This window comes from Aspergillus novofumigatus (genome assembly GCF_002847465.1).
Source record: "Aspergillus novofumigatus IBT 16806 chromosome Unknown P174scaffold_12, whole genome shotgun sequence".
NCBI lineage: Eukaryota > Fungi > Ascomycota > Eurotiomycetes > Eurotiales > Aspergillaceae > Aspergillus > Aspergillus novofumigatus.
In genome coordinates, this window is record NW_020194285.1 from 129243 (window position 1) to 153849 (window position 24607).

Here is a 24607-nt window from a genome sequence, read left to right on the forward strand (position 1 = left end):
TGCTTAAGCCTCGCTTTATAGAGAGATTATAGCACTCCCTTCACTTCTAGAGAACAATAAAACAGCGGCATCCATCAAACACCGGGCTGTTATCTATGGACCAGGAGTCAGGACTCTCCAGTGTACTACCGAAGCTGACTAGGCAGGCTTGAGGTATCCAGCTACTCTAACTCCCACCCATGAATGTTAAGCCAGGAGGGCCAGGGGAGCATATTTTGCGACTCCACAAATTGTAAATGAGGTGTCTTACTGACCAGGATGTTTCCTTAGATAGCACCAATGCAGTTGACTTCCATTGCGAGTCACGCGGCAGGCGCACTCCTTGTATTCACACTGGCAAACGATGGAAAGAACTGGGACAAAGTCTCAAACAAAAGTTTCTACCTTTGCTAATTATAAACTGAACTCAAGACGGTTTCCTGCGTAATCTCTGGCGAAGAAGCGTGCCGGGTATTCGACCCCCTTTTCCCCTACAATCTTAAGATTAATAACAGTTTCGTCCATGCACGCTGGTTCCAGCCTCACCTGAACATTCATTCGGTAGATCCGCCTGTAGAGGAGCAGCCGAGCCGCCTCGAAGATGGTGATCGTATATTCGTTGCTGCAGCTTTTGCAGGTCGTCCAACGAGGCTACCCGAAGGCAGGGATGGCGAGGAGAATCCGGTTCATTCTGTCCGAATGCAATGTGGATTTGCTGCTTTCCATCTGGTGTGATATTAAACCTGGCCACTTAGCAATATCCCACCCAGAGAGCAGTCGATATAATTACCAGGCAGTTGTCTCTTTCTGTAACTGGGGGACCGGAGCAGCAGTCAGCCCCAATGTATCCACATAGAATGTATACGCGTCATTTAATGTCCCTGGAGGAACCAGGAGATTGATATGAGAGATTGCAGTAATCATCCTGAGAGTATATCTATCAATTCTTTGGTTTATGATCTAGTTATGGGGACATCGAGTCGTTTATGTACAACTCCGATCATCGGAATCCGAATCCCGTGGTCGGCAATCATCATCATCATCATCATCATCATCATCATCATTATGGCCATTAATTTCATTGTCATCAATTCATTCGGTGATCCCCCGTGTAAAAGACAATGTGATCTCTGCAGCCTGCACTGAGACTTCCCATGTCTTTCGTAAACCTCTGATCCCCGTGATGCTAATCTTCCACCAGCCTGTAAAGAGTCTTTGATCGAGCTCGTCTTCATCCAGAATCTCTGCCTCCAGTGGTCCGACCCCTTGCTTGCCATGCGCAACTAGCCAACGACGACCAATGCAGTTCTGTATATCGACTGGAAAGAAATGCCACCACTCAATGTTGCCGCAGTCGGGGTGACTGTTCCCACGGTCGTGGCCCTCTTTACTCCCACAGTGACAGGAATACACTCGCACACAGGGGACAGCCATCAAGTACCCCTGCTTGTCACCGGATGCAAGATTGACAAATGTAATGCAGGAGTCGTATAGCTCAGAGTTATCCAGAGTCACCCCCTGTTGCCAGACGGCACTCCGGATCATGGGATCACCAGTGACAGCGTGAACGGCGATGCTGTCCAGCCGTATCTCAGCTGGAAAGGGAGGAAGCTTTGGACTCAATGTCCAGTCGACTCGCACAAAGAGTTGGCGAAGCTGCTCAAAGGACATGCAGTCGAACAGGTACGCATGGAACCCCCGCGGATGCGTCGATGCTTGATGGCTTGCCAACTCATTCAGAAGCAACCAGACCTGCTGCCGGTCTTCTGGCGGCGCCTCGTTCCACCGGCGACACGACATGATTCCTTGCTGGATGGCTGTTCCTCCTGCGGCAAAATAGTAGACAATGGTCCGCATGACAAGCCATAGAATCTGGAATCCGATCCAGCAGTACAGCGCTTCGGTCGGCTCACCATCCAGTCGAATAAAAGTACCCAGCAAACCCGCCAGGTTGACGGCAATCCCCAACGCCAGCACGATACGCCACAGCGTATGACGCCGTATGTTGGCAGGTATCCCCAAGACAATCTTTCCTTGCTCGCCCATACGAAGCGGAGACGGTAGGATACCCGCCACCAGATGCCTCGTTCGCTTGAAAGGACTGTCGCGGCCCAGACCGGTCACCTGCAGGAGGACAGCAGCAACAAAGGCATGAGCCCAGCCTGCCATCGTCCACGCCCAGACTCCTTGACTACCCACTTTCTGAAGTGTAAAGACCTCTATCAGCTTGACCAGCGAAAGAAACAGCCAGGCCCAATCCCTCAAGGGCGACGGAAGGCCTCCTTGGTCCGGAATGAAACGATAGATGTCAATGGGCGATCCCCTCTCCGCCGCCGGGACCGTGTCCAGCGCCAGCTGAGCATTTTTGTCCAATGTGTAAATCGCATGTGCTGCGTAGACGTCATCGTGCGACTCCGACGTCTTGATCCGAGCGATTGCATCCATTTGCGTGGCCTCGTGCACTGTCATCATGCCAGACCGGCGCTTCCACTGTTGCAGGGAGACGAGCGGGACAGGATTCGGCCAGCCATTTGTACTTCCTATCCATCTCAGGGCCCATCGACCGATCCAGTACCGGCGCGGAACGACCTCGATGGCACCCGCGTCGCCGAAATCGATACGGCTGCGCGCTCGTCGAAACCGGTTCACTGGCAGGAGGACTCCGAGGGCATTGTCGACGAACTGATTGCGGAGACCCATCGATTCGCGGAAAGAGTCTGGCACCGAAGCAGACAGACACGCTTTGATAACATGAATTTGCCCGAAGCAGCTCATGGGAGCCCAGACAATGCCGCACGCCGCCTTGAGACCATGGATCAACGCTTCCGCTATGGGGGCGCCGATGATAGTGGACACGGCCGAAATCTCCACCAGGTTGCCTCCTATCCGAGACATATCTGTCGCTGTAACAGTTTGCAACAGGGAAGCGAAGATGTTCGATTACAGTCCTGAATATCAAAAGAATCAGCCGTAGAAGCCAGTCGGTCACATGGTTGGCGATGGGCGGGACGGCGGGAAGAGAGCCTTGTAGAGGAAAGGTATTGAATCATATTGCCGCTTGCCCGATTCGGAAGGTATAAACGATTCGGACCTTGGCAGAATATTTAAGGAGTACTAATAGCATTCAAACTAGGATTGCATAACCGAACCGCTAAATCGAATCCGACCCTCACTGAACTCGCATCAGTGAGGGTTCAGTTCCTAGCCTAGGGAATCACACTGGTCTTGGTTTCCATAGGGTGGAACCGATTCGAGTTCAGTCAAAACTGTTGGTTTTAATTTAAGGTTTATCAGATTAGATGAACCAAACCTCAAGTGTTTTGCTTAGTAATCACTACTTTGGATTTCTCTAAAAATATTGATATCACTAGTGTAAGCAGTTCGGAAGGTGACTGCCTAAGGAGGTTCCTAGCCAGCGAGGTATCGTCGACTAAGCTGTGAGTCGCTGCTACGGTTACGGTGGCTCGCCAATGTATAGGTTTGCTAAGAAAAAAACGTATGTATTGCGATGATCAGAATGAACTGCTTGGCTTCCTCCAAGCTGTTCGGTTCTCGTATTTCTATTCTGCGGGTGCGGAGTTCGGACAAACTATTATCCAGATGAGGGGGCGGCCCCTGGCGGAGGTACGCCAGCAGCTTGCCACGTGACAATATATTAGATAAGCTAGATCCACAGGCACAGATCGGGCTATCTCTATTACAGTGGGGGTTCGAAAGTATTTGGACCCCTGATGCCGCAAAGATCACCACTTCCATTTTAATCTATTCTGCCCCTGTAGAAACTAGTATTTTGTACACCAAGTTTACCAACCATCTGCATCAAGATTTGCCTGCACACAGTGAGGCATAATATTAGATAGATACTGCAGGACCCTCTTATTAATTATATGCTATGCCTCCTTTACTACCTCTATAAGATGCCTTTCAGTATCCATGGTATCTGGGGCATGCTTAAGCTCTGGATAGTGCTTATAAATAATCCCTTTTATAACTGCCCATAGATTCTTAATTAGATTTAGATTAGGGGAGTATAGTGGCCAGCCCATAACCTAAATCTATATATCACTAAGTAGGGACCTAATTATATATTTAGTATGGATAGAGGCACTATTATGTATAAAGTTATTATCAGGCTAAAGTAATTTAGGTAGAAAAACTTTATACATAGAATATATAACCTCTCGAGGGAAGCCTTTAGCACAGATTCCGTACGGATTGCCGAAGTCAAAGAGTCGCGAGGGAGTTGTCTATGGCGATATCCGATCATCTGTAAACTGGCGCCCTGATTGTGAATACAATTCAAGTTGGAAAGTGAATACAAGCCGTGGGACCCCCGGACTTTATAAGGTTGATGCTGCTTCCCACTCAAAAAACCTCTTCTCTCACCTCTATGTCCTTCAATACCCTCAACCCTCAACTCGACCGCCGCCCTCGAAGAATATACAATATCTACATAGCAGTTGCATTTGATAAAGTTCCACCCTTGAATACGCTACAATGGCCTCCTTCTTCCGTCAGGTGGGCCGAATAAACGGCCGCTTGCAGGTTGCTGCCATGCCAATTTCCAATGTTGCTGTCAGACATGATACGATGCATCCATTTTATCAGTATGATAAGTAGGTTATGCCTCCCTTTCCGTCTGCCACATCATGGACTAAGAAATGCCAGTGAACAGGATGGCGATAATGCCGTCCAGTGGCTCTTCGGCCGGGACGATGAGGAAGAGGCTGTCGACCACGATGAACAAAACAATGTGATCTACATGAGGAACTGCCCATCATGCATACGGAGTGCGTACTACTACATCTACCGCCATACTTTGTAGATTGCTAATATCAATCGACAGGGCTGGAAGCTGGTCAGAACGGCCTGTGCCTAGGTTGCGAGATCTTGGTTTTTGCGGGGATGGTTCTCTTCATGTTCTCATTCTTCTTGCCTATCTTGCTCTTGCTCGTATTCCTTTGAGAATACCTATCGCTATTCGAAATTGCCATTTGGCTTCTATCCTTTCTGCGTACGGTCAAATCAGATATCGTCGCCTCCGATGAGGATCACCAATTTGACAGTTGGATCAACGCGCCACAAAATATGAGACATACCCTCCTCCAAGTTTATAATTCGGACGCCAGTTGTGAACCTTGTCGCGGCCTCTGCGCAGGTTGTTGAGTTCCATAGTGAGGGAGGACAATTCTGGCGTTATTTGTAATCAAACTGAGCGTTGGGAACATGCTGCCAATAGGTGGAGAGATGTATTTGAATGGTCTAACGATTCCCAGAGAGAACAATGGCTTGTAAATAACCCGTCAAGTGTCCCAGTCAGCCTTTGGAGGACCAGATTATTAAGCGGGATATTACCATTAACTAAGGTATGTTCAGCTGTATGGCTGCTCCCCTGTCAGAAGTTGAATGCTATTACAAATCAAGACTACTACCAATCCATGCTAATACTTCTACAATATGGTATTTCTAATCATCAACGGGGTGATATCCAGCCGAGTTCAAGGTTTTAAACGGACTCATGTCCCATCTTCTACAGCTAGTCGTCTGCATCCACAGTCTCCTATATCTCTACAGTAATCCGAAATGTCTCCTATCCGCGTTGGCCTGATCGGCCTCTCTGGTGCCACAGACTACGAGGGCACAGCTTGGGCTTCCAGTGCTCATCTCCCTTTTTTGCAACGATCAGAGCATTTCACTATCGCCGCGTTGCTCAACTCATCCGTCCAGTCAGCTCAGGCTGCTATTGAGAAATACAATCTCCCGAAGGATACCAAGGCGTACGGCAATCCACAAGGTGTGTTCAACCATCACGGCGTTTTTGCTGGATGACATTGACTTGAAAGACCTCGCCAATGACCCCGGCATCGACCTGGTTGTCTGTTCTGTCCGAGTCGACCGACATTTCCAGACAGTGCGACCCAGTCTGGAGGCTGGTAAGACGGTTTTCGTCGAGTGGCCTCTCGACCGCAATCTAGACGTCGCAAAGGAAATGGCTGCTTTGGCAGCTGCTCACGACGCAAAGACTATTGTAGGACTGCAGGCGTCCTACTCACCGGTTGTCAGCAAGCTGCGTCAGCTGGTGCACGAAGCAGCTATTGGCCGAGTTTTGTCCAGCACACTTCTAGTCTCGGGCGGGAATGAGGTGGCCTCCGAGAGTAAGAATGTCCGATACTTTCTGGACAGAACGGTGGGAGGGAACCTGATGAGTATTCATGTCGGACACACCCTAGAATCTGTGATTTCCGGTATGTCACCATGCCATTGGCAATATATCACATGTTGACGATAGACAGTCCTTGGCGAATTCCAAACCTTCACCAGCAGCTGTGCCATCAGTCGTCCGCAGCTGGACATTGTCAATTACGCGGACGGGGGCAAGGTGCTCGAGAAAGCAGTGCGCAACACAGTTCCAGATCAGATTCTGATTCATGGCACGGCGGAGTCAGATGCGTTCGTCACCATCAACCTGTACGCAGGGAAGGAAATGCCAGGCCTGCCGCGACTGGACTGGCGGATCCAAGGCGAGAAAGGCTGGCTGCGAGTAACGTCACCTATGGGATTCCTCAATGTCGGCACGCCAGAGACCAAGTTGGAGCTTTATCGCACTGACTCCGGGCAAGTCGAAGAGCTCAAAGTGGACGAAGACGAATGGGATTCTCTGCCAATCCCCGCTCAAAATATTGCGCGACTGTATGAGGCGTATCGTAAAGGGGAGTGGTATCCTACATTTGACTGGGCTGTGAGGAGACATGAGTTGATTGATGGGATGTGGAAGCGCTTTGATCAGGGGATTCAGTTGGCCTGAGCATGGGGTTAGCTTATCTACTTTCATGATTACGGCATTAATAGTCGAGACAGCTTTTTTCGCACTTTTACCTCCGTATTCGGAGGGCTAGTTTAGTTTGTTCACCATGAATTGAATGCTGTATCTGATACAAAATACTGTGACACCATTCTGTCCCGCAATGATGTGACCTGTGGGATGGCCCCGCCACCGACAACAGCAAACTCCTCAGTAGACGAGACGGCCGAATCAGGCCATTCGGAGCTGATCAACGCAATTCCATCGTCGATGGCGTGTATCATTTGGTCGTGACAGGTTGTTATGCTCGTTTAAGTAAAGATCCACAGACAGTAGATATATAGGAGCAGTTTGGGCAGTGGCGGCATCATCCATCGACCGAGATAGCCACAATGTCAACAACGAAAGGTCTCATTGTTACTGAGACGCTCTTGCAGAACGGAAACCCGGTCGATAAGAATGGAACTATCACTCAAGTAAAGACTGTCGAAGTCAACCAACCGTATCCACCGACAAGACTGCCATTTGAGCTCGAGGAGCATCCCATCGACGAGGTTCGACAGATCAAAGTCGGGGTAATTGGAGCTGGACTATCAGGTATCACAGCCGGAGTATTGCTGCCCGCTAAGCTGCCCGGACTGGATCTGAGGATCTACGACAAGAATGCCGATGTGGGAGGCACATGGTAAGAACATTGGAGGGGCACTTGGAGCGTAACTGACCTCGTCAGGTTTGAGAACACGTACCCCGGCGTGAGATGCGATATCCCTGCGCATGTCTATCAATCCGGATTTGAGCCTAACACGCAATGGACGGAAGAGTTCGCTCAGGGCCATGAGATTCGCGAGTATTGGCAGCGGGTCGCTCGTAAGTACGATGTCTACAAATATCTCCGGCCACGGCAGAAGGTGCAAAAGGTCGAATGGCTGTCTGAAGATGCCAAATGGGAGGTTACTCTGAAGGATCTGGAGAGTGGAAAGGTATTGTCCCCGATATATAGTAAACAAACACGGCTAACTATTTCTAGGTCTACGAGGAAAAGCTCGACGTCGTGATCAATGCCATCGGGCACTTCAATGCATGGAAGCTGCCCGACTACGAGGGCATCAATGACTACCAAGGCGACCTGTTCCATTCCTCCAACTGGAATCACAACGTCGATTTGAAGGGCAAAAGAGTCGCACTGATCGGCAACGGAGCATCAGGGCTGCAGGTACTCCCGTCCATCCAGCCCATCGCAGCACATGTGGATCACTACGCCAGGAATCGCACTTGGATTGCAGATTCGTTTGGCACTACGGGTGTCCGACGACTGGAGCCCAATTTATTCTCTCAGGAGCAGCTTGAATCCTTTAAAGACCCCGAGGAGTACCTAAAGTACCGCAAGAGTGTCGAGCAGGGCTACTTCTCCCGTTTCGGGCCATCTTCAAAGACTCGCCTGAGAACAGAGACCTGCGTGAGAAATGGACGAACCTGATGCTGCAACGTGTGGGCAACAAACCTGAACTAGGAGACAAGATTATCCCCGACTTTCCACCCAATTGCCGTCGGCCCACGCCGGGACCAGGCTATCTGGAGGCGCTCACAAAGGACAATGTCAGCTATATCCAGACACGTATTAAAAAATTCACAGGCAAGGGAATCGTAACAGATGATGGAATAGAACGCGAGGCCGACGTCGTCATCTGCGCTACAGGAGCCAACGTCGACCACGCCCCTCCCTTTAGCATCATAGCGAATGGCATCGATCTCAAAAGCGCATGGAAACCGGACGGGTTGTACGGCCATCCATACAACTATCTTGGTGTTGCAACACCCGGATTTCCCAACCTCTTCTGGATTGGAGGTCCTCATTCGACCGGGCACAGCGGTAGTGTCCCTAACAGCATCGAGAATCTGGTCACTTATGTTGCCAAATTCCTTCGCAAGATCCGCAGCCAGGGCATACAGACAATGCAGCCTTCCAAAGCAGCCACGGACGACTTTGTCGAGTACTGTGATCGATTCTATCCACGGACGGTGTGGAGCGATAATTGTAGCTCATGGTATAATGGTGGTCGACCCGGAGGGAGGATCCATGGTCTATTCCCCGGGAGTGCAGCGCATCTCAACTACATCCGCCGTGACCCCCGGTGGGAGGACTGGGAGTACACTTACACCAATCCCAGTGGAAATCGATTTGCTTATTTTGGCAATGGATGGAGGCAGCGAGAGTTGGACAGTGAGGCTGATCTGACGCCGCATCTCAAGGAGCCAGAGACGATCGATCTTCGGTCGTATCTTGAGGGTTGGTGGGATGTTTGAATCCCCATTGTTAAATTGCTCTACAGTAGATATGCGTTGTGGACATATTGATATACTCTTGTTGTACCGTTTGAGGCTTCCTTCTGTTATAATATCGGTCAAGCAATATACACAACTCATTGCCCGTCTCTTGCATATGCGGGAGCCTCCTCTCCCTCTCTCCAGAAGTACTTGGCTCCTGGATGTGTCTCTAGCAGTCGGTTCTGACCCTTTAGACCATACATGTTCTCGCGCAATGTCCCCCCTTGACCGCGTAATCCTCCCAGAATAGGCCCCGTCTGCGTAGTTCAGGCAGTAGATACTCGATGATATCGTCAAATGTCCCGGGAATGGTAGCGTAGCTGAAGTTGAACCCGTCCACATCAGCAACTTCCACCCATCTTTCCAGTTCATCGGCCACCGTCTGCGCGCTTCCAATCACCTTGGCTCCATTTCCTCCCAGACGCAGATACTCGGCAATAGTCTTCTTATCCCACTTTCTACCGTCCGTTCCGGGAACAGTACTTGCCCAGTGGTTGACCATGCTGCGGATGGCGGGCTGCTCAACAAAGCGAAAGTCCTGGTCATCCTCATACTTGGACAAGTCGTAACCGGACCACCCACCAAAGAGCGCCAGCGCGCCCTCTGTGTCACCATAGCTAGCCAGCTCCTCAAACTTGGCCTGCGCCGCTTCATCCGTCTCGGCCACAATGACCAGCAATCCGGTGATGATCTTGATCGACGTAGGATCTCTCCCATACGCCTTGGCCTGCGAGCGAATACTATCCACCGACGCCCTGACCAACTCTGGCGTCTGCCCGTTCAGAAAGATCGCCTCGGCATGTTTAGCCGCGAAGGCCTTACCCGCCGACGAAGTCCCAGCCTGCAAGAGAAACGGCGTACGCTGCGGACTCGGCTCGCACAGATGCGGACCAGGGACATTGAAATACTTCCCCTGGTGATGGATTTGCCTCACAGCCTTGGGGTCCGCGTATCCCGCCACGCCATCCTTGCGGTTAACAGCTCCATCCCGCCACGATCCCTCCCACAGCTTGTACGTGACATTCAGATACTCGTCCGCGATGCGATACCGCTCATCATGCTCCACCTGCGTGTTGAGACCAAAGTTCCGCGCCGCGGAGTCGAGGTACGAGGTGACGATGTTCCATCCCACGCGTCCGTTGCTCAGATGATCGACCGTCGAGAACCGCCGCGCAAGGGCATAAGGCGCGTCATATGTCGTTGACGCGGTGATGCCAAACCCAATACTCTCCGTTGCGGTCGCCATGGCCGAAACGCTGTATAGCGGATCATTGATGGGGAATTGTGCGCCGGCGGGAATGGTCGGCTCGAGGTTGGCGGGACCTTTATAGACATCGTAACCGCCGAGCACGTCGGCGAAGAAGATGGCGTGGAACTTGGCTGCTTCTAGCTTCTGCGCCAGGGCGATCCAGTGCTTGATGGACTTGTACTCGTGTCCTTGGTCTGAGGGATACCGATGGAGACCTGGGTTGAGATGGGAGGGCGATTGCATGGCAAACGCGTTGATGACGAGTTGCTTTTTCTGTGCTGAGCCCATGTTGCACTACAGAGGTTGATTGAATGAATGGTTAATCAGAGAATGCTTGATTAGTTGTGTAGCTCTTCGTGGTCGCATCGGGTAGATATATTTCTGATTTTGTATAGTCAAACAAAGCACGGGATTAGACCCACAGAGCTACTGATACTTACCCCTCATGACAATCCATCGATAAAGGAGTGTGAGGGGCATATCGTGTCTGGTAACCTGCCAACGTTGCCTAGTAAAAAGAAGACAGGACGGAGCCTGCTCTTGATGGTGTTAGTGGGCGGTGGATTCGTGCCCAGGAGATCAAATTGCGCAACACTTGGCGTTGATTGTAAAGAAACCGCAAATGAGAAAACGAAAGCCTAGAGTAATTTTTTTTAAAAACATTTGATCCCTCTAAAGAGTCCTGTATGTGGTTCTGCCGTGTCAAAAAATCGGTAATGAGAAGCTTGGTAGACGGAATAGCCGAATACCGATATCTATTGTAGCCTCGACTATCTGTTCGGAATTGTTCTCTACCACCAAACTGTCGTCTATCGTTCTAAATTCATGACAATTCTCTTCCCTGATGCCTTTCCCTGTCTCAAGACCTCCAACGAGGCGTTGATACCCTCTAGTCCTCCGTCTGCCAGTATAATCTCCGGCAATCGAAGTGTCTCTGTTCGTAGCAGCTCCTCAAGCCAAGTCACCGTAGCCTCACCCACTGCAGGAGAGGTATGGAACAGTTTAATTGGAACTGTATGGTAAACAATCCTGCTGTCTCTCTCTTTGGGCAGCCCAGTCAGCCCCAGCAGATGCGCATGCGAGCCATCATCGTGCACGGAAGCATCAAGTGTCTGTTGTAATAGAGCGGCCGTGTCCTTGCCCACTATATCAATAACATATCTCAGCCTTTCCTTGGTTACACCGCGGATAATCTCCACGGCCCTTGCGGTATCGTAGCGATCGACGAGGAGGTCTGCTCCAGCATCGAGGAGTTTGGCACCGTGCCGAGCTACATCGGCCACGCAAATGACTTTTAATCCCGCCAGTTTGGCAAGTTGCAGAGTGATATAACCTGTCGTTGTGGATGCTGACTTTATTAGCATAGCGCCATCACTGAGATGGTGTCAGCTCACCTCCCCAGATTACAAGCCAGTCCCCTGGCGTTATTCGTTCCGCTTTCGACGATGACCGAAAGCACTCATCCGTTATATCTGTCGGAATTTCCTTGTGGTCGATCTGCAAGAGGGCTCCAGGAAGGTCTGGACCAGGACATCTCTGAATACGACCAAAGTCCAACCCGAATGAGACGCCCAGTGCCAGAGCAGCGGCAACAAAGGCCACCCCCAAAGACGCAGAGGCATGTATATTGCCCGTCGGGGGGATGCGGGCAGCGTTGAAATGTGTCGCTACTGCATATTCCTGGAAGGCAGCCTTGCGTATATCCCGGTAATCCGTGGACGGGACGAGGACGATATCACCGACTCGCAGACGGGAACAGCCGTCAGACACCTGGATGACCTCTCCGGCTAAGTCACGGCCGTTGATCCATGGGAGGGTCGGGATTCCGAAGTTGTATGCACTGAGATGTTAGAAACGGCCTCTCGGGAAGACACGGATACTTACGGCCCTTTCCAGTCGATGGGATTCAACCCAATGGCCATGATCTATAATCGTTAGAACATTCAATGCAATCCAGTCGCATTAGTACCTTGACTAAGATCTCATCTTTATGCGACACTGTAGGGACGTCATGATCTGTCACAAGAGTATAGTTCTCCCCTACGCCCTTCAATAACAAGGCGCTCTGTTTTGCCTTGTTATGTTGTCTGGTGGCTGGTGCAACCTCGAATCGATGGATGGTAGGCTCTGGCGATTTTCCCACAGACAAATGGCAATGAGAGAGACGTTCTTCCAGGTGGCTGACTCTGATATACGTAGATACGGTTGTCATTTTGTCAGGGTACAAGGATTCTCCTGTTGTGGCGTAGAGTCGAGATTGTTGTCGATAAATAGTATGGATATCAGAACATTACTACGACGCCCGTGCGCTTACACGTTGACCAAATATTATCTGCTGTTTTTCCCACCAGGTATTGAATTCCTGCCTCCGCAACTATACTCGAGTACCCTGTCGTGTCTCATTGCTCTCCATGAAAGTTCTCCATATGGCGCATGGCGGGGTTATGATGGCGTGATAAAGGCACAACAGTGGTTCAAGAAACGAGGTTTATCATCTCAACCACTGATGTTCAGTTCCTCGATGGAGAGAATGCTCTTGTGCTTTGTCCTGGTGGATCAAAAATTGGTTTCGCCATTATAATACTGTCCTCGCCATCGAGCTCGTCGCTATGCGGTCAGTTGACTCTTATCGCAGCATCGGGACTGCGGCTTCTTCCATCATCTGCAAAGACCGCGATGATGTGATTAGGGCTGATGATGGCGCTGATAGTAGTTGACCCAGAAAATCTGGACGTATCCACGAAACAGAATTGCAAATTTGCAAACGTTGTTTGGCAGGTTGAGACGATTCCCTCGATAGCATAATGGTTGGCATATGTCTAGTAAATACTGTGCTATCAAGATGAACTTTGTAGCCAGGCATACGGCCTCCCTCTTAAGTCTGTTATCTGCCAACAAGAAGAGTCTATGGTTATGGTTGCATTTGCAGGGATGCCACGGTCAGATCAGCATTATTAATACTTGAGCTGTACACAACCGCGGCCAACAATGGCGTGCCTAGAATAATGTTACACAGTAACGCGTATATGTAGCTCAGGTAGACTAACCAAAGGAAATGGTTTGCATGAGATCGATATGATGAAATCCCACACTGCTGCTAAAGTATACAAAATGGATGATTCTGAAAATCAACCACTCTTATACCCCACATCCGCTCTGTATGAAACTCTTTCCTACGAGTCTATCCAGGACATCAGGACAAATGGGCGTCCTGTGTCTAGTCGCAGCACAATCCCGGAGACAGCCCCCTACGGCCGTAACCTCACATGGACGAGCGCCTATATCCTGGTGATATCGCGCGTCATCGGCAGCGGCATCTTCGCAACCCCTGGGTCAATCGTGAAATCTGTGGGAAGCGTTGGGTTGGCGCTGCTGGTATGGCTTGTGGGGACAGTTCTCGCAGCATGCGGCCTGGCTGTGTCGATGGAGTTTGGTTGTATGCTCCCTCGATCTGGCGGCGACAAGGTCTATCTCGAGTATACGTATCGGCGTCCTCGCTTCCTGGCGTCAACGTTGATCGCCGTTCAGGCGGTTTTGTTAGGTTTTACCGCGAGTAACTGCATTATATTCTCCAAGTACACCCTGTTCGCTCTGAGCGCTGAGCCAACGGAGTACCAGCAAAAGGCCCTGGCCGCGGGTCTTATGACTGCGATTACAATTGTCCATGGGTGCTTTCTCAAGACCGGCATATGGATACAGAACCTGCTAGGATGGATGAAGATCTTTATGATCGCCGCAATGACACTGACCGGGCTCTGGGTGATGCTCTTTCGGCGTGAGGAACACTCCATGTCCGTGTCGAATGATGCGCATAGGACAGGGTACGACGTGTTTCTCTGGGACAATCTGTGGGAAGGTTCAAATTGGAGCTGGAGCTTGCTTTCGACTTCTCTTTTCAAAGTGTTTTACTCGTATGCTGGGCTGAATAATGTGAACAATGTCCTGAATGAGGTTCAGGACCCGATCCGGACGGTCAAATCGGTTTGTCCGTCCGCTCTCGTCACTGCTTGTTGTCTTTACCTGCTGGCAAACATCTCCTACTTCCTCGTCGTCCCAATTGAGGACATCAAGAACAGTGGTGAACTCGTTGGGGCTCTCCTTTTCGAACGCGTTTTCGGTCCGCATGTTGGCAGGACCTTGTTTCCTCTGGCGATTGCCATTTCCGCCGCAGGAAATGTCATGGTAGTCACATTTGCCTGGGTAAGTTGACTCGATGACTCGAGACTACAGTAGATGACGGTGACAGGCACGGGTGAATCAAGAGATTGCTCGACAGGGCTTTCTCCCTTTCTCGACCATGCTCTCATCATCTCGCCCGTTCAACTCTCCTTTGGGAGGCTTAATTGTGCATTATATCCCTTCCCTCTTGGTGATTGTACTTCCCCCTCCAGGAGACGTGTACAGTTTCATTCTAGACGTCGAGGGCTATCCGGGCCAGATCTTCGCCTTGGCTATTGCAGTCGGCTTGCTGATCTTGAGACGACGTCAACCTAATCTCCCACGACCATTCAAAGCATGGCTTCCTGCGGTCTGGCTCCGAATCATCGTCTGTCTTGCTTTACTGGCAGCACCGTTTATACCTCCTCCGGACAGAAAGGGCGATGTGGACTTTTTCTACGCAACATATGCAGTCGTGGGAGTCGGAATGTAAGTTTCTAACATGTTATTCAACGAATTGGCTGACGGATATAGTCTACTCTTCGGAGTGATTTATTGGTATGTTTGGACCGTTCTACTTCCACGATGGGGGGATACAGACTGGAAGAGGAGGAGGATGTGCTGGATGATGGGACCAGTATTACGAAGCTTGTGCCGTCATATATTCTATAGCTTTTATCAATGGTATAAATGATCCTGCAACATTCTCGCAAGTGTCACTACATATTAGACTAGTACCAGTGCTAGCTATAACTCTTTCTTCTATAGTTTGACGACATCCAGTTCATTCTATGAACACAAATGATCCCTGCCTATATTCAGAATGACAAACACAATCTGGTCGATGTACGACAGTAGGAGCTTGGCGTTCTGGCATACGATGGCGGATTATAAATGCACTGGCTACATTATAAATGCATCCGTAGGCTTTAATTTGCCATTTACGAGCATCACATGTTGTTTTGATGATGTACAGCATCCTGAAGGGCAACACATCGATTACAGGCTTCTGTCAGCGCCAATCATCGTATTTCCTATTTCTCATCATCTGATGATTTCTAAGATGATGCTCGACGCGCAGCCATGACGTGCTGATCTGACAAATGCCTACCCCGCAAGAGAACTTCGTGATATAAGACCAGTTGAACAGAATGGCCGATTGATACCATCACTATCGATCAAATTCAGACTCAAAATCACGAGCGAAAGACATCGAGATGGCATCGGCAGCTGTTCAACTCCTCCCAACTACCCATGAGCCTCACGCTCAAAGAAAGTCTCTCCTTCCGACTGCAAATGCACCGCATCATGTGCAGACCACTCTTAATTTCCTGAAAGAGAACGAGGATGGCTCTCCTCCAGCCCCGACTTACGTCGGTAAGCCAGAGACCTACGACCGGCCTGCAGTGACCCTGCCCGTTACCATTCACGACGTCAGCGGCCACGAGCTGGAGTACACGCTGGACAAGAACGGATTCCAGTTCTACTACCACGAAAGCAAGGAGAAGGACTTTGTCGACGACGAGAAGATCAAAGCCGAGTACTACCCCGAGGTAGAGCAGCTGCTCAAAGATGCGTATGTACATAAAAAACCCATCGTCAACGGAATTTACTGACAGAACGACCAGCACCGGCGCATCCAAAATCTTCATCTTCGACCATACGATCCGCCGCAAACCGAAAGACGAACGCAGTCTCGCCGCCCAACTCCGCGGTCCCGTCCAGCGCGTCCACATTGACCAGTCCTACTCCGCAAGCAAAGACCGCGTCTCCTACCACCTCCCCGACGAAGCCCCGGAACTCCTCAAGGGCCGATACCAGATCATCAACGTCTGGCGGCCGATCCGAACCATCCTCAAGGACCCGCTGGCCGTCGCCGACGCGCACTCCGTCCCGGACGATGACCTCGTCCCGACGAAACTCATCTATCCGAACCGGGTGGGCGAGACGTACGGGGTGCGACCGAATCCAGGGTTTAAGTGGTACTTCCGGTATGCGCAGCCTCCGGAGCTGGTGACGCTGATCAAGTGCTTTGATTCCAAGACGGATGGGCGCGCGAGAAGGGTGCCTCATTCTGCGTTTGTGGATCCGGCGACGGAGAGTGAGGCGTCGAGGGAGAGTATCGAGGTGAGGGCGTTGGTGTTCCATCCGGAGGATCGTGAGTAGCTGTCTTAATCTGGTCTGGTCCTTTAGCAAGGAGATTCATACTGTAGTTATCTGTTCGTTTGTGTGACTTATAAGAAATGTGATTAATCAGACTGTACTGTTCTAGAGCTTGAAGCGTAAGTATAATTGGACAAACTCAAGTGAACTCGGCCTGGGCCAGGGTGCGTGCAGCCACCCTCAGGCATGCACCGTTCTGCGAAGCAGGGAGCCAAACCAAGCTTCGTAATTTTCACTTGAAGGATTCAGTCGAAGGATTCAGTCATAAGATAGGATAGAACAATTCTAATTCTAACTGGGAGTGCCCTCCCCTCATGTTGATCATCCCTGCTAAAATGCCGTGCGAGCACGTAATCCGCCTCGCCAAAGACAACATTACTTCGAGCTCTTAGGTCAAGGATTTGGCCATATCGACGCCACTGATATCTGTTAGTTTAAGCTTCCGTGTAGATTGCCTAAATAATGCTCTACATGGTTGGCTAGCTGCAGGGACATATTCTGCATTGATGATCTGCGATATCGCCATCGCATGCTAGACATATAAAGCAGTGCACATCGCATACAGACAAGATCATACATGGTCTGAAGCTCTACCAGCGTCAACATGACCGCACTTGAGAAAGACATCACTCCCACAGACGAAGAGGTTGCTCGCAGCCCATCGCCAGAACCCAAGAAGCATCCCGGTAAGTCACCCCTCCAGTAGCTTGCTGTCTCTAACAAAAACAGTCAAATGGTACCGCTCAACCTTCTACAATGCTCTCATCCTGGGTATCTGCAACTTCCTCGCCCCCGGCATCTGGGGCGCCATGAATTCGCTCGGCGCCGGAGGTGCAGAGAAGCCCTACCTCGTCAACGCCGCCAACGCACTAACCTTCTGTCTGATGGTGGTGACCTGCTTCTTCGGCAGCGCGGTCGTGCGAATCGTCGGCATCAAATGGACCCTCGTGATCGGGACGATGGGGTACGCCCCGTACGCTGCAGGGCTGTATACGAACAACCGCTTCGGGACGGAATGGTTCGTCCTGCTCGGCGCGGCACTGTGCGGTCTGTCGGCAGGGCTATTCTGGATGGCGGAGGGGGCAATTGCGCTGTCGTATCCGGAGCCACATAATCAAGGCCGGTTCCTGGGTTTCTGGCTTAGTTTCCGCGTGGGTGGCCAGATCCTGGGCGGCGCGATCAACCTGGGCATCAACGCGAGCCGATCGACGGCTGGGAGTGTGTCGTACTCGGTCTACTTGGTGTTTATCGCGTTGCAGGCTCTTGGTCCGTTCGCGGGACTGCTTCTGAATAAGCCGGCACAGGTGCAGCGAACGGATGGTCTTCCCGTCCGACTGCGCATCTCGCATAGTCCGCTGTACGAGCTCAAGGCCATGGCAAAGCTGTTCATCCGGCGAGACTTCCTGTTAATTGTCCCACTCATCGTGCAAGCGGTCTTCAGTGAGGCTGTTATGTTCACGTTTCTATCGCTGTGGTTCTCCGTGCGGTCTCGTGCCCTCGGGTCGTTCCTGTCCGGAATCATCGCCTTGATCGTGGGCAATCTGCTCGGGGCGTTTCTCGACAATCAGAAGCTGTCGCTGCGGTCGCGAAGCCGGGGAGCCTTTTTCGTTGTGCTTGGTCTGCAGGGTGCATGGTGGGTTTGGGCCACCGTTATCGTGACCGAGTACCATCGCACGCTGCCGACGTATGATTGGACGGATGCTGGGTTTGGACGAGGCTTTGCACTGTATTTGTTCTGGGTTGCGGGGTTTCAGCTCAATTACATGTATCTGTACGTGTGTCCTGTCCTCTGTTCCTTGGATCCGTGCTAACAAGGTAGTTTCTTTGTCGTCGGCAATCTGGCGTCGGATGAAGAAGAGGTTGTCCGGATGGCGAGTCTCCTGCGTGGGACAGAGTCGGCCTCGCAGGCTGTATCGGTATGCCACTTCGTCTGACGGGTGAGATACTATTGCTAATCCTTTGTAGTATGGTCTGGACAGTGTCAAGATCATGAGCTCGGTTGGCAGCACCTACTTGAATTTTGGGTTGTGGGCCATCGCACTGCTACCTGCATGGCTTGTGATCAAGGAGATTGGAGCGTCTCTGGGGGATAGAAAGGTCGAAAGAGAGACTCGCGGGATAGACAGCGATTCGCAGGAATAAATATGTATTCTCTATCGAGAGGTATATATAGTGTGTGACGAATGGCCACGGCTGGCTCAACACAGTGAAGAAGCTCCTCATATATATATTGCAACAATATCAAAAGCGCAGAATGTCGACGGGGTATTCAACTACACTCTCGCTAGAATCCACTCAGCAATATCATCGGCAAACACCTGTCGGTTCTCCGGCAGGTCCGCATGGAGCAGATGACTCCATCCCTCGTAGGACTTGAACTGACGGTCGGCGACCTTGCCAGTCTGCGCGTCGAACCAGTGCGTGCTGGCATCGTAACTGGTAACCTGGTCTGCCGTTCCATGTGCCACATACACGGACTTGATGCCATCATTGAGCACCAATTTGCCCGAGGTCAGATCAGCCGCCCGGTCGAGCATATTGGCGAACATCTCCAGCGTGCCGGTGGTGTGGTTGAGGGGATCCTCCTTGATCGTCTTCTGCACGACGGGATCGCGCACAATCGTCTCGACCTTCATGGGTTGGACGAGTTGGAACCGCGGTAGGAGCCTTCCGGCCAGCCGACCCAGGAACACGGTAATGATACTGGGTTTCTGTTTCGGGTCGAGCCCGATGAAGGGGGCCTCGAGCATGATCCCCCGGAGTCGGGAGACGAGCTCCTGATATTTGGGGGTCGAGGCCAGGGTGGCGACTAGGGCTCCGCCCATGGAGTGTCCCATCACAAAGACCGGGACATCTGGCGGAACCTCGAACTGAGCCTCGATGAATGCTGCCATGTCCGCCAGGACGGCGGCGGTCGGGCCAGTGTTTCCACGGTCGGCTTTTGTCTGGGCCGACCGACCCCAACCACGCTGGTCGATTCCCGTGCAGAAAATCCCACGGCGGGCTAAAGATGGAAATAGATCATACGTGTTGTTGATGTGGTCACTAAAGCCATGAAAATGGATCAGTTTTGCGACCGGGGGGTGGTCGGCTGAGACACAGATCAGTTTAGTGCCAGGCACGGGCAATGGCAGAGAGGGGACAAACGGACAGCCCATGTTTTGTGGTAGACCTGTAGCCCATCAGGGAGTTTGAACTGGCTTTCGGTGATGATGACGTCGGACATCTTGCAGATTTGATGTGTTTCTGATGGACAATGCGATGAACCACTTTGATCAGAAGTAAATCAAAGCTGATCTGGCGTATCTCAGCTCCTCCTCAGCTGCTCAACCCGAGGAAGATCCCGAGGCATCCAAGGCATCCAAGGCACGTGCCAGGCGCTGTCACGGGATCAGATGGCTGACACATGATGTGCAACAGCTGCATGATCAAGACTAAGCCATTATGCCAGCATTACTAAAGAAATTGATTTCTCGGGGGAATTGTATATGGGAAATCTGCTATGGAGTACTGCTCTCTTTTTTGGGAACAGATGTGTTGCCTCTATCCCTCGTAGTTCTGGCTGTCGAGTGGAGATATATATTCCTAGTACCACTACTCCGGTATATATGCCGCTTAAGAGGCAGCTTGACGATATATTGACAAACAAGCTTTTTCCCGGCAGATCAGAGGAGTACGGTAGGAGCAGATGAATGACTGTTTCCAATAAGAATTCTTCAGGAAGTCATGCCATGTGCGACTACCGGCGAATTGGCGACACAAGTCCGGATTCGCCGTCCATTGAATATCGGAATGGGGCGGAAAAGGGGAATGCTACGCTGACCAAAGCCGAAAAGGAGTTTTTCCAGGGACGCATTGGCATCAATTGTCAAATGAAACATCTGATCCCCAATCAGCGGCTGGATCCGCTTCAGCCATGTTTCAGCTGGCTGGATACGAACTGCAGCAACAACACTCTGCTGTTCTGGCTACAATAGCAGCTCTGACCTCTGGATATAATATAAAAGGCACCATATACCTCATTCTTTTGCCATGTCAGCAGACAGGCTTCCCCAGGACATTTGAGAACCCAAACCCTCACCACCATGCCGTCCAAAACCATCATCAGCCAACTGGCCATCTCACTGGCCCTGTGCAACTCTGCCTTGGGCCAGGTCGTCAACGGCGCCGACTACAACAAGCCCGATGGAGGACCTCCGGCCAGCTTCTTCGCTGCCGCGTCGACCATGCCCGTGGCAGCCCTTCAAGCAGCGGCCGCCAAAGCCAGCAAGGTCCCCAGCCTGGCCACGTACCCGGTCGGTCAGGACAGTGGTGCGGCCAAGTCGACCATTCACACCGACTGGGCGTCATTCGGTGACGGCGCCTCCATCTCCTGGATAGCCGACATGGATGTCGATTGCGATGGGCTCAATTCTGGATGTCAGGTGGGTTCGGACTGTCGTATTGACCACTCGTCGCTTACCGAAATAGGGAAATCCGGATGGACAACCTCAGACCAACTGGGGTGCTCTGTCTGCGTATGAAGTGCCTTTTATTGTTATTCCGGACAAGTACCTGTCGGCTAATACCGGCGCTCTTCCTGGCAATAACATTGCTGCTGTGATCTGGTTCGTCGCGTCATTATCCGTTCATGAGCAGACTACTGACACTTGTTAGCAACGGCAAAATGTTCTATGGTATCCTCGGTGACTCCAACGGTGACAGCCCGCAGGTAACCGGCGAGGCGTCCTGGTTGATGGCCCGGACGTGTTTCCCCAACGAGGGCCTGAATGGCAACAAGGGTCACACCGGTGTCGACGTAACCTGTATGTTCTTTTTAAGCCCCTTGCTCTTCTGATACTAATGCGAGCAGACATCGTCTTCACCGGCAAGGATGCAGTGCTCCCCAGCAGTGCCTTGACCAAAAACTACATCACCAACTTTACCACCCTGCGCAGCATGGGCGACAAGCTCGTCAACGCGCTGGCGTCCAACCTGGGTCTTTCGGGAACTCCGCCGACCAAGACCACCACTCTGGTCACAACGACGACGACCAAACCGACCTCTACGGCTTCATGCTCCTGGGCAGGCCACTGCTTGGGTGCATCTTGCTCCAGCAGCGACGACTGCGCCGATGCTCTCGTCTGTACGGCTGGTAAATGCTCGGTGGATGGGGCGGCGACCTGCTCCTGGGAAGGTCACTGCGAGGGTATGTATAGCTGATCTCTTCTTGTGCCCTCTTTGTTTCTATACTGACCGTTGCAGGTGCTTCCTGCTCGAGCGACGATGATTGCGCGGACGACTTGTCTTGCAAGAGTGGTTCCTGCACTGCTCCATAGGCTCGTGGACTATGATGATGATGTTATGACTTGGCAGTGGATAGGAGAATGAAAATTTCCTCATTGTGTCCATACCATATGCATAAATTTGCAAATTGAGACGTAATGTGTTTGTGCATAGCAAATGCATGCTTACTAATATCGACGACTTATTTTAGTCAATGCCTTGTAGTTGTGATGTCATGCCTTGGGTAACAACAAGTTCCTGTCTTGATGATAATTATCTCTTTCCCTCAACTACCCTTACTCTCTCTACTCTTCTACTGCATAATCCGTACCAGATATTAGATACAATGGGCGTCGAAGAACTAAGCAGGTATGTTACCTACTATCCACTAAAATAGTCCCATGTTAACAGCATCATAGTCTACAAGCATTCCGGTCTGCCGTTGCAGACAACATGCTGGTGCTGGTGGATGCCTACGCAGATTGGTGTGGCCCGTGCAAGGCCATCGCTCCCAAGGTGGAGCTGTTCAGCAATCAGTATGCCAATATCAAATTCTTCAAGGTCAACGTCGACAAAGTCCCCGATGTGGCACAGGAGTTGGGAGTGTCGTCCATGCCCAGTTTCTATCTCTTTCGAGCGGGCGACTACGTGGATAAGGTGGTCGGCGCCAATCCGGGGCTGCTCGAGACCTACCTCAAGAAACATGCAGAGAGCGCCCAAGGGTAACTGCATCTACTGATCATGTATATACCTATGTCCACTATTTGGACGAGTCAACCTAGGTTTACTACTTTGTTTTAATTTCAAACACCCGCGTACCAGCCGGCTTGCTCAATGCCCATTGTACTCCATGCGCCGTGACCGAATCCCATCGCTTACACTCAGACAATGTCGCATGCACTCGGAAGCCGTGCGGTAAACCAGGAAAGACATGAACGTTGGTAGGAACCCTGCTGCAGTTAGTCTGCTTGCCCACAATAACTGCTGGACTCTCAACTCACCCATTATCCGTTAACAACTTGGCGAAAAACAGCCCTTCATCCCGGAGGGGATCCCGTCCCGCGATCCCGAACGTCGTAGGAGGCAATCCCCGGACCTGTTCCGCACTGGCATTTCCCGGATTAAGCATCAGGTCCTTCTCGTCACCCTTGGCCTCCAGCAGGCCCATGAAGAAGTTGATCCGTGTCACCGGGAGAATCGGCGCATGCTCGCTGTCCACGTAACTGGACAATTTGGGATCCTGGAGGTATTTCAGCTGCGGCGCGTAGCAGCCGGGCCCCACTAATGCTGGGATCATGAGCACCTGTCCTTTGATCTTGGGTCGCTTGACCAATTGCTCGTCTGTGCCCAGGTGCTGCGCCAGCGTCAGGGAAGCAGTCATCCATGCGCCGGCGGAGATGCCTCCGACGACGATGTTGTCGCCATCCCCACCCAGTTCCGTCAGATGGTCGTGAATCCAGTGGAAGGCGTCTGCGGCGTCGTTCCAGGCGACGGGGTACTTGTACTCGGGGGTGTGACGGTAGTTGACATTCACTACCACGACCGGAGTATTTTCCTTGGCCAACGTAGCGATGATCCGGGAACAAATCGCGTCTTCCGAGGCCAGAGTACCAAACGCAAAACCCCCGCCGTGTAGATGGAGGTAGACCGGGAGGCGCTGAGAGGACGGCAGGCCGACAGGACGGTAGCTGCGTGCTTCTAACGGAAAGCCATCCCGTGCTGGGATAGAGTAGTCTTGCATTGAGACTTGCGATTGTAGTCCTGATAGTGTCAGTAGATGCATTTCTATATTGTAGCCTAACCTACCTTCATTGACCATGGCGTTAGCCGCCCTCTCCTCCCGAGCTCGGTTGAACATGTCTTTCATAGCATGGACGTCCAAGTTCGTGGCCGGTGGCGGAAGTGTGTTCTCCAGAGCAATCCATTCTTCCGTAGGTATGCTGTATTCCGAGTAGTCTGCCATCTTCGTGTCTGTGCGATCCTCGAAGATCAATGTGAGGGATTCGATATTTGAGGGGATGGATGGCGGGGTTACATTAAACAGAACGGAGATGATAACCGAATGCCGACAACAGATGCCGATAGGCGTTTCTCATGGCATCTTTGAATATAGAATACTACTGAAATAGATCTTCCATTGCTGCTCCATTGCTGCTCCATTGCACATATAATTGAACAACCGTCTTCATCGAGGTGAGCCGCTGCTGCACGCCCATTGCCCATCCCCTCGCCTGCTGCGCCTGCGCGAGTTACGATGGCTACTCGGCCCGCGAGACTTTCAGTCGGCCTGGCGATTTCGGCGTCTAGCGTTGTTCCATACCGGTTACAGATAACAGATGAATGGGATGATTCAGTTGTGCAGAAAGTATCTCGTCTCTCCGGTCCAGTTTCTTGAAGAATGATCGACATATCAACAAGGGCCACTGGTCACCCCGCTTCGGCAGCCGAGGTCCAATCCTTGTCCTCTTCTCGGTACAAGTGCCCCCGAGGAAAAATAGACAAAACTGAACGATGATCGTTGTGACAATATTCCATCTTCCACTATTTACTATCGACTCTGCGGGCGATATACACATCTCAACCTCTCATGCACCTACCATGCCGCGGACAGATCTGTCACTGGACTCTTGGCCTCTCCCCGCCTGGGGGATTTTCAACTATATTCA

The 24607-nt window shown here is 51.4% G+C and overlaps 14 protein-coding genes across 14 annotated transcripts; 8 read left to right on the forward strand and 6 right to left on the reverse strand.

Annotated features, from left to right (window-relative positions):
- Positions 1-5: 5 nt before the first annotated feature.
- On the reverse strand, positions 6-921 carry P174DRAFT_414862 (putative glyoxalase family protein). The gene is made up of 3 exons (XM_024824405.1): positions 770-921; positions 526-722; positions 6-470 (listed from the first exon to the last, which is right to left on the reverse strand). The coding sequence occupies exons 1-3, from the start codon at positions 901-903 to the stop codon at positions 394-396; spliced, it is 408 nt and encodes a 135-aa protein (XP_024677264.1). The 5' UTR covers positions 904-921; the 3' UTR covers positions 6-393.
- Positions 922-929: 8 nt separating this feature from the next.
- On the reverse strand, positions 930-2940 carry P174DRAFT_446189 (uncharacterized protein). The gene has a single exon (XM_024828520.1). The coding sequence runs from the start codon at positions 2872-2874 to the stop codon at positions 1072-1074; it is 1803 nt and encodes a 600-aa protein (XP_024677265.1). The 5' UTR covers positions 2875-2940; the 3' UTR covers positions 930-1071.
- A 1536-nt stretch (positions 2941-4476) lies between these two features.
- P174DRAFT_425698 (uncharacterized protein) lies at positions 4477-4804 on the forward strand (the record flags this gene model as incomplete). The annotated part of the gene is made up of 2 exons (XM_024825312.1): positions 4477-4595; positions 4648-4804. The coding sequence occupies 2 exons, from the start codon at positions 4477-4479 to the stop codon at positions 4802-4804; spliced, it is 276 nt and encodes a 91-aa protein (XP_024677266.1).
- Positions 4805-5562: 758 nt separating this feature from the next.
- P174DRAFT_455337 (uncharacterized protein) lies at positions 5563-6915 on the forward strand (the record flags this gene model as incomplete). Its single annotated transcript, XM_024829312.1, has 3 exons — positions 5563-5773; positions 5823-6224; positions 6273-6915. The coding sequence occupies 3 exons, from the start codon at positions 5563-5565 to the stop codon at positions 6782-6784; spliced, it is 1125 nt and encodes a 374-aa protein (XP_024677267.1). The 3' UTR covers positions 6785-6915.
- Positions 6916-7173: 258 nt separating this feature from the next.
- Positions 7174-9085, forward strand: P174DRAFT_464873 (flavin-containing monooxygenase; the record flags this gene model as incomplete). Its single annotated transcript, XM_024830465.1, has 4 exons — positions 7174-7466; positions 7512-7761; positions 7809-8193; positions 8214-9085. 4 exons carry the CDS (start codon positions 7174-7176, stop codon positions 9083-9085), a joined length of 1800 nt encoding a protein of 599 aa, XP_024677268.1.
- A 211-nt stretch (positions 9086-9296) lies between these two features.
- On the reverse strand, positions 9297-10643 carry P174DRAFT_425701 (LLM class flavin-dependent oxidoreductase; the record flags this gene model as incomplete). The annotated part of the gene is made up of 1 exon (XM_024825313.1): positions 9297-10643. The coding sequence occupies one exon, from the start codon at positions 10641-10643 to the stop codon at positions 9297-9299; it is 1347 nt and encodes a 448-aa protein (XP_024677269.1).
- A 521-nt stretch (positions 10644-11164) lies between these two features.
- P174DRAFT_464875 (putative oxidoreductase) lies at positions 11165-12567 on the reverse strand (the record flags this gene model as incomplete). Its single annotated transcript, XM_024830466.1, has 3 exons — positions 11165-11703; positions 11750-12195; positions 12413-12567. 3 exons carry the CDS (start codon positions 12565-12567, stop codon positions 11165-11167), a joined length of 1140 nt encoding a protein of 379 aa, XP_024677270.1.
- An 899-nt stretch (positions 12568-13466) lies between these two features.
- Positions 13467-15185, forward strand: P174DRAFT_472381 (putative methionine permease; the record flags this gene model as incomplete). The annotated part of the gene is made up of 4 exons (XM_024830616.1): positions 13467-14555; positions 14602-15002; positions 15048-15084; positions 15123-15185. The coding sequence occupies 4 exons, from the start codon at positions 13467-13469 to the stop codon at positions 15183-15185; spliced, it is 1590 nt and encodes a 529-aa protein (XP_024677271.1).
- A 469-nt stretch (positions 15186-15654) lies between these two features.
- On the forward strand, positions 15655-17109 carry P174DRAFT_507948 (uncharacterized protein; the record flags this gene model as incomplete). Its single annotated transcript, XM_024831416.1, has 5 exons — positions 15655-16089; positions 16133-16671; positions 16771-16795; positions 16821-16840; positions 17069-17109. The coding sequence occupies exons 1-5, from the start codon at positions 15731-15733 to the stop codon at positions 17107-17109; spliced, it is 984 nt and encodes a 327-aa protein (XP_024677272.1). The 5' UTR covers positions 15655-15730.
- Positions 17110-17280: 171 nt separating this feature from the next.
- P174DRAFT_425705 (DUF895 domain membrane protein) lies at positions 17281-18818 on the forward strand (the record flags this gene model as incomplete). The annotated part of the gene is made up of 4 exons (XM_024825314.1): positions 17281-17362; positions 17406-18441; positions 18496-18592; positions 18642-18818. The coding sequence occupies 4 exons, from the start codon at positions 17281-17283 to the stop codon at positions 18816-18818; spliced, it is 1392 nt and encodes a 463-aa protein (XP_024677273.1).
- Positions 18808-19987, reverse strand: P174DRAFT_397570 (acylglycerol lipase). Its single transcript, XM_024823805.1, has 2 exons — positions 19828-19987; positions 18808-19767 (listed from the first exon to the last, which is right to left on the reverse strand). Exons 1-2 carry the CDS (start codon positions 19832-19834, stop codon positions 18950-18952), a joined length of 825 nt encoding a protein of 274 aa, XP_024677274.1. The 5' UTR covers positions 19835-19987; the 3' UTR covers positions 18808-18949.
- A 483-nt stretch (positions 19988-20470) lies between these two features.
- On the forward strand, positions 20471-22136 carry P174DRAFT_446192 (glycoside hydrolase family 75 protein). Its single transcript, XM_024828521.1, has 5 exons — positions 20471-21100; positions 21147-21283; positions 21333-21481; positions 21529-21864; positions 21921-22136. Exons 1-5 carry the CDS (start codon positions 20762-20764, stop codon positions 21992-21994), a joined length of 1035 nt encoding a protein of 344 aa, XP_024677275.1. The 5' UTR covers positions 20471-20761; the 3' UTR covers positions 21995-22136.
- Positions 22137-22204: 68 nt separating this feature from the next.
- Positions 22205-22866, forward strand: P174DRAFT_397574 (thioredoxin family protein). The gene is made up of 2 exons (XM_024823806.1): positions 22205-22310; positions 22361-22866. The coding sequence occupies exons 1-2, from the start codon at positions 22288-22290 to the stop codon at positions 22665-22667; spliced, it is 330 nt and encodes a 109-aa protein (XP_024677276.1). The 5' UTR covers positions 22205-22287; the 3' UTR covers positions 22668-22866.
- P174DRAFT_64299 (alpha/beta hydrolase) lies at positions 22698-24106 on the reverse strand. The gene is made up of 4 exons (XM_024832413.1): positions 23977-24106; positions 23748-23912; positions 22943-23702; positions 22698-22891 (listed from the first exon to the last, which is right to left on the reverse strand). The coding sequence occupies exons 2-4, from the start codon at positions 23902-23904 to the stop codon at positions 22729-22731; spliced, it is 1080 nt and encodes a 359-aa protein (XP_024677277.1). The 5' UTR covers positions 23905-23912; positions 23977-24106; the 3' UTR covers positions 22698-22728.
- Positions 24107-24607: the final 501 nt, after the last annotated feature.

Coding starts and splice junctions, on each gene's coding strand:
- P174DRAFT_414862 (XM_024824405.1), bottom strand. CDS start 903: ATGATTACTGCAATCTCTCATATCAATCTCCTGGTTCCTCCAGGGACA. Junction 723..769: donor CAGAAAGAGACAACTGCCTG/GTAATTATATCG, acceptor CTAAGTGGCCAG/GTTTAATATCACACCAGATG. Junction 471..525: donor TCTACCGAATGAATGTTCAG/GTGAGGCTGGAA, acceptor TTAAGATTGTAG/GGGAAAAGGGGGTCGAATAC.
- P174DRAFT_446189 (XM_024828520.1), bottom strand. CDS start 2,874: ATGTCTCGGATAGGAGGCAACCTGGTGGAGATTTCGGCCGTGTCCACT.
- P174DRAFT_446192 (XM_024828521.1), top strand. CDS start 20,762: ATGCCGTCCAAAACCATCATCAGCCAACTGGCCATCTCACTGGCCCTG. Junction 21,482..21,528: donor CACCGGTGTCGACGTAACCT/GTATGTTCTTTT, acceptor TAATGCGAGCAG/ACATCGTCTTCACCGGCAAG. Junction 21,865..21,920: donor CTGGGAAGGTCACTGCGAGG/GTATGTATAGCT, acceptor TGACCGTTGCAG/GTGCTTCCTGCTCGAGCGAC.
- P174DRAFT_397574 (XM_024823806.1), top strand. CDS start 22,288: ATGGGCGTCGAAGAACTAAGCAG. Junction 22,311..22,360: donor GGCGTCGAAGAACTAAGCAG/GTATGTTACCTA, acceptor ACAGCATCATAG/TCTACAAGCATTCCGGTCTG.
- P174DRAFT_64299 (XM_024832413.1), bottom strand. CDS start 23,904: ATGGCAGACTACTCGGAATACAGCATACCTACGGAAGAATGGATTGCT. Junction 23,703..23,747: donor TAACGCCATGGTCAATGAAG/GTAGGTTAGGCT, acceptor TGACACTATCAG/GACTACAATCGCAAGTCTCA. Junction 22,892..22,942: donor AAGTTGTTAACGGATAATGG/GTGAGTTGAGAG, acceptor TAACTGCAGCAG/GGTTCCTACCAACGTTCATG.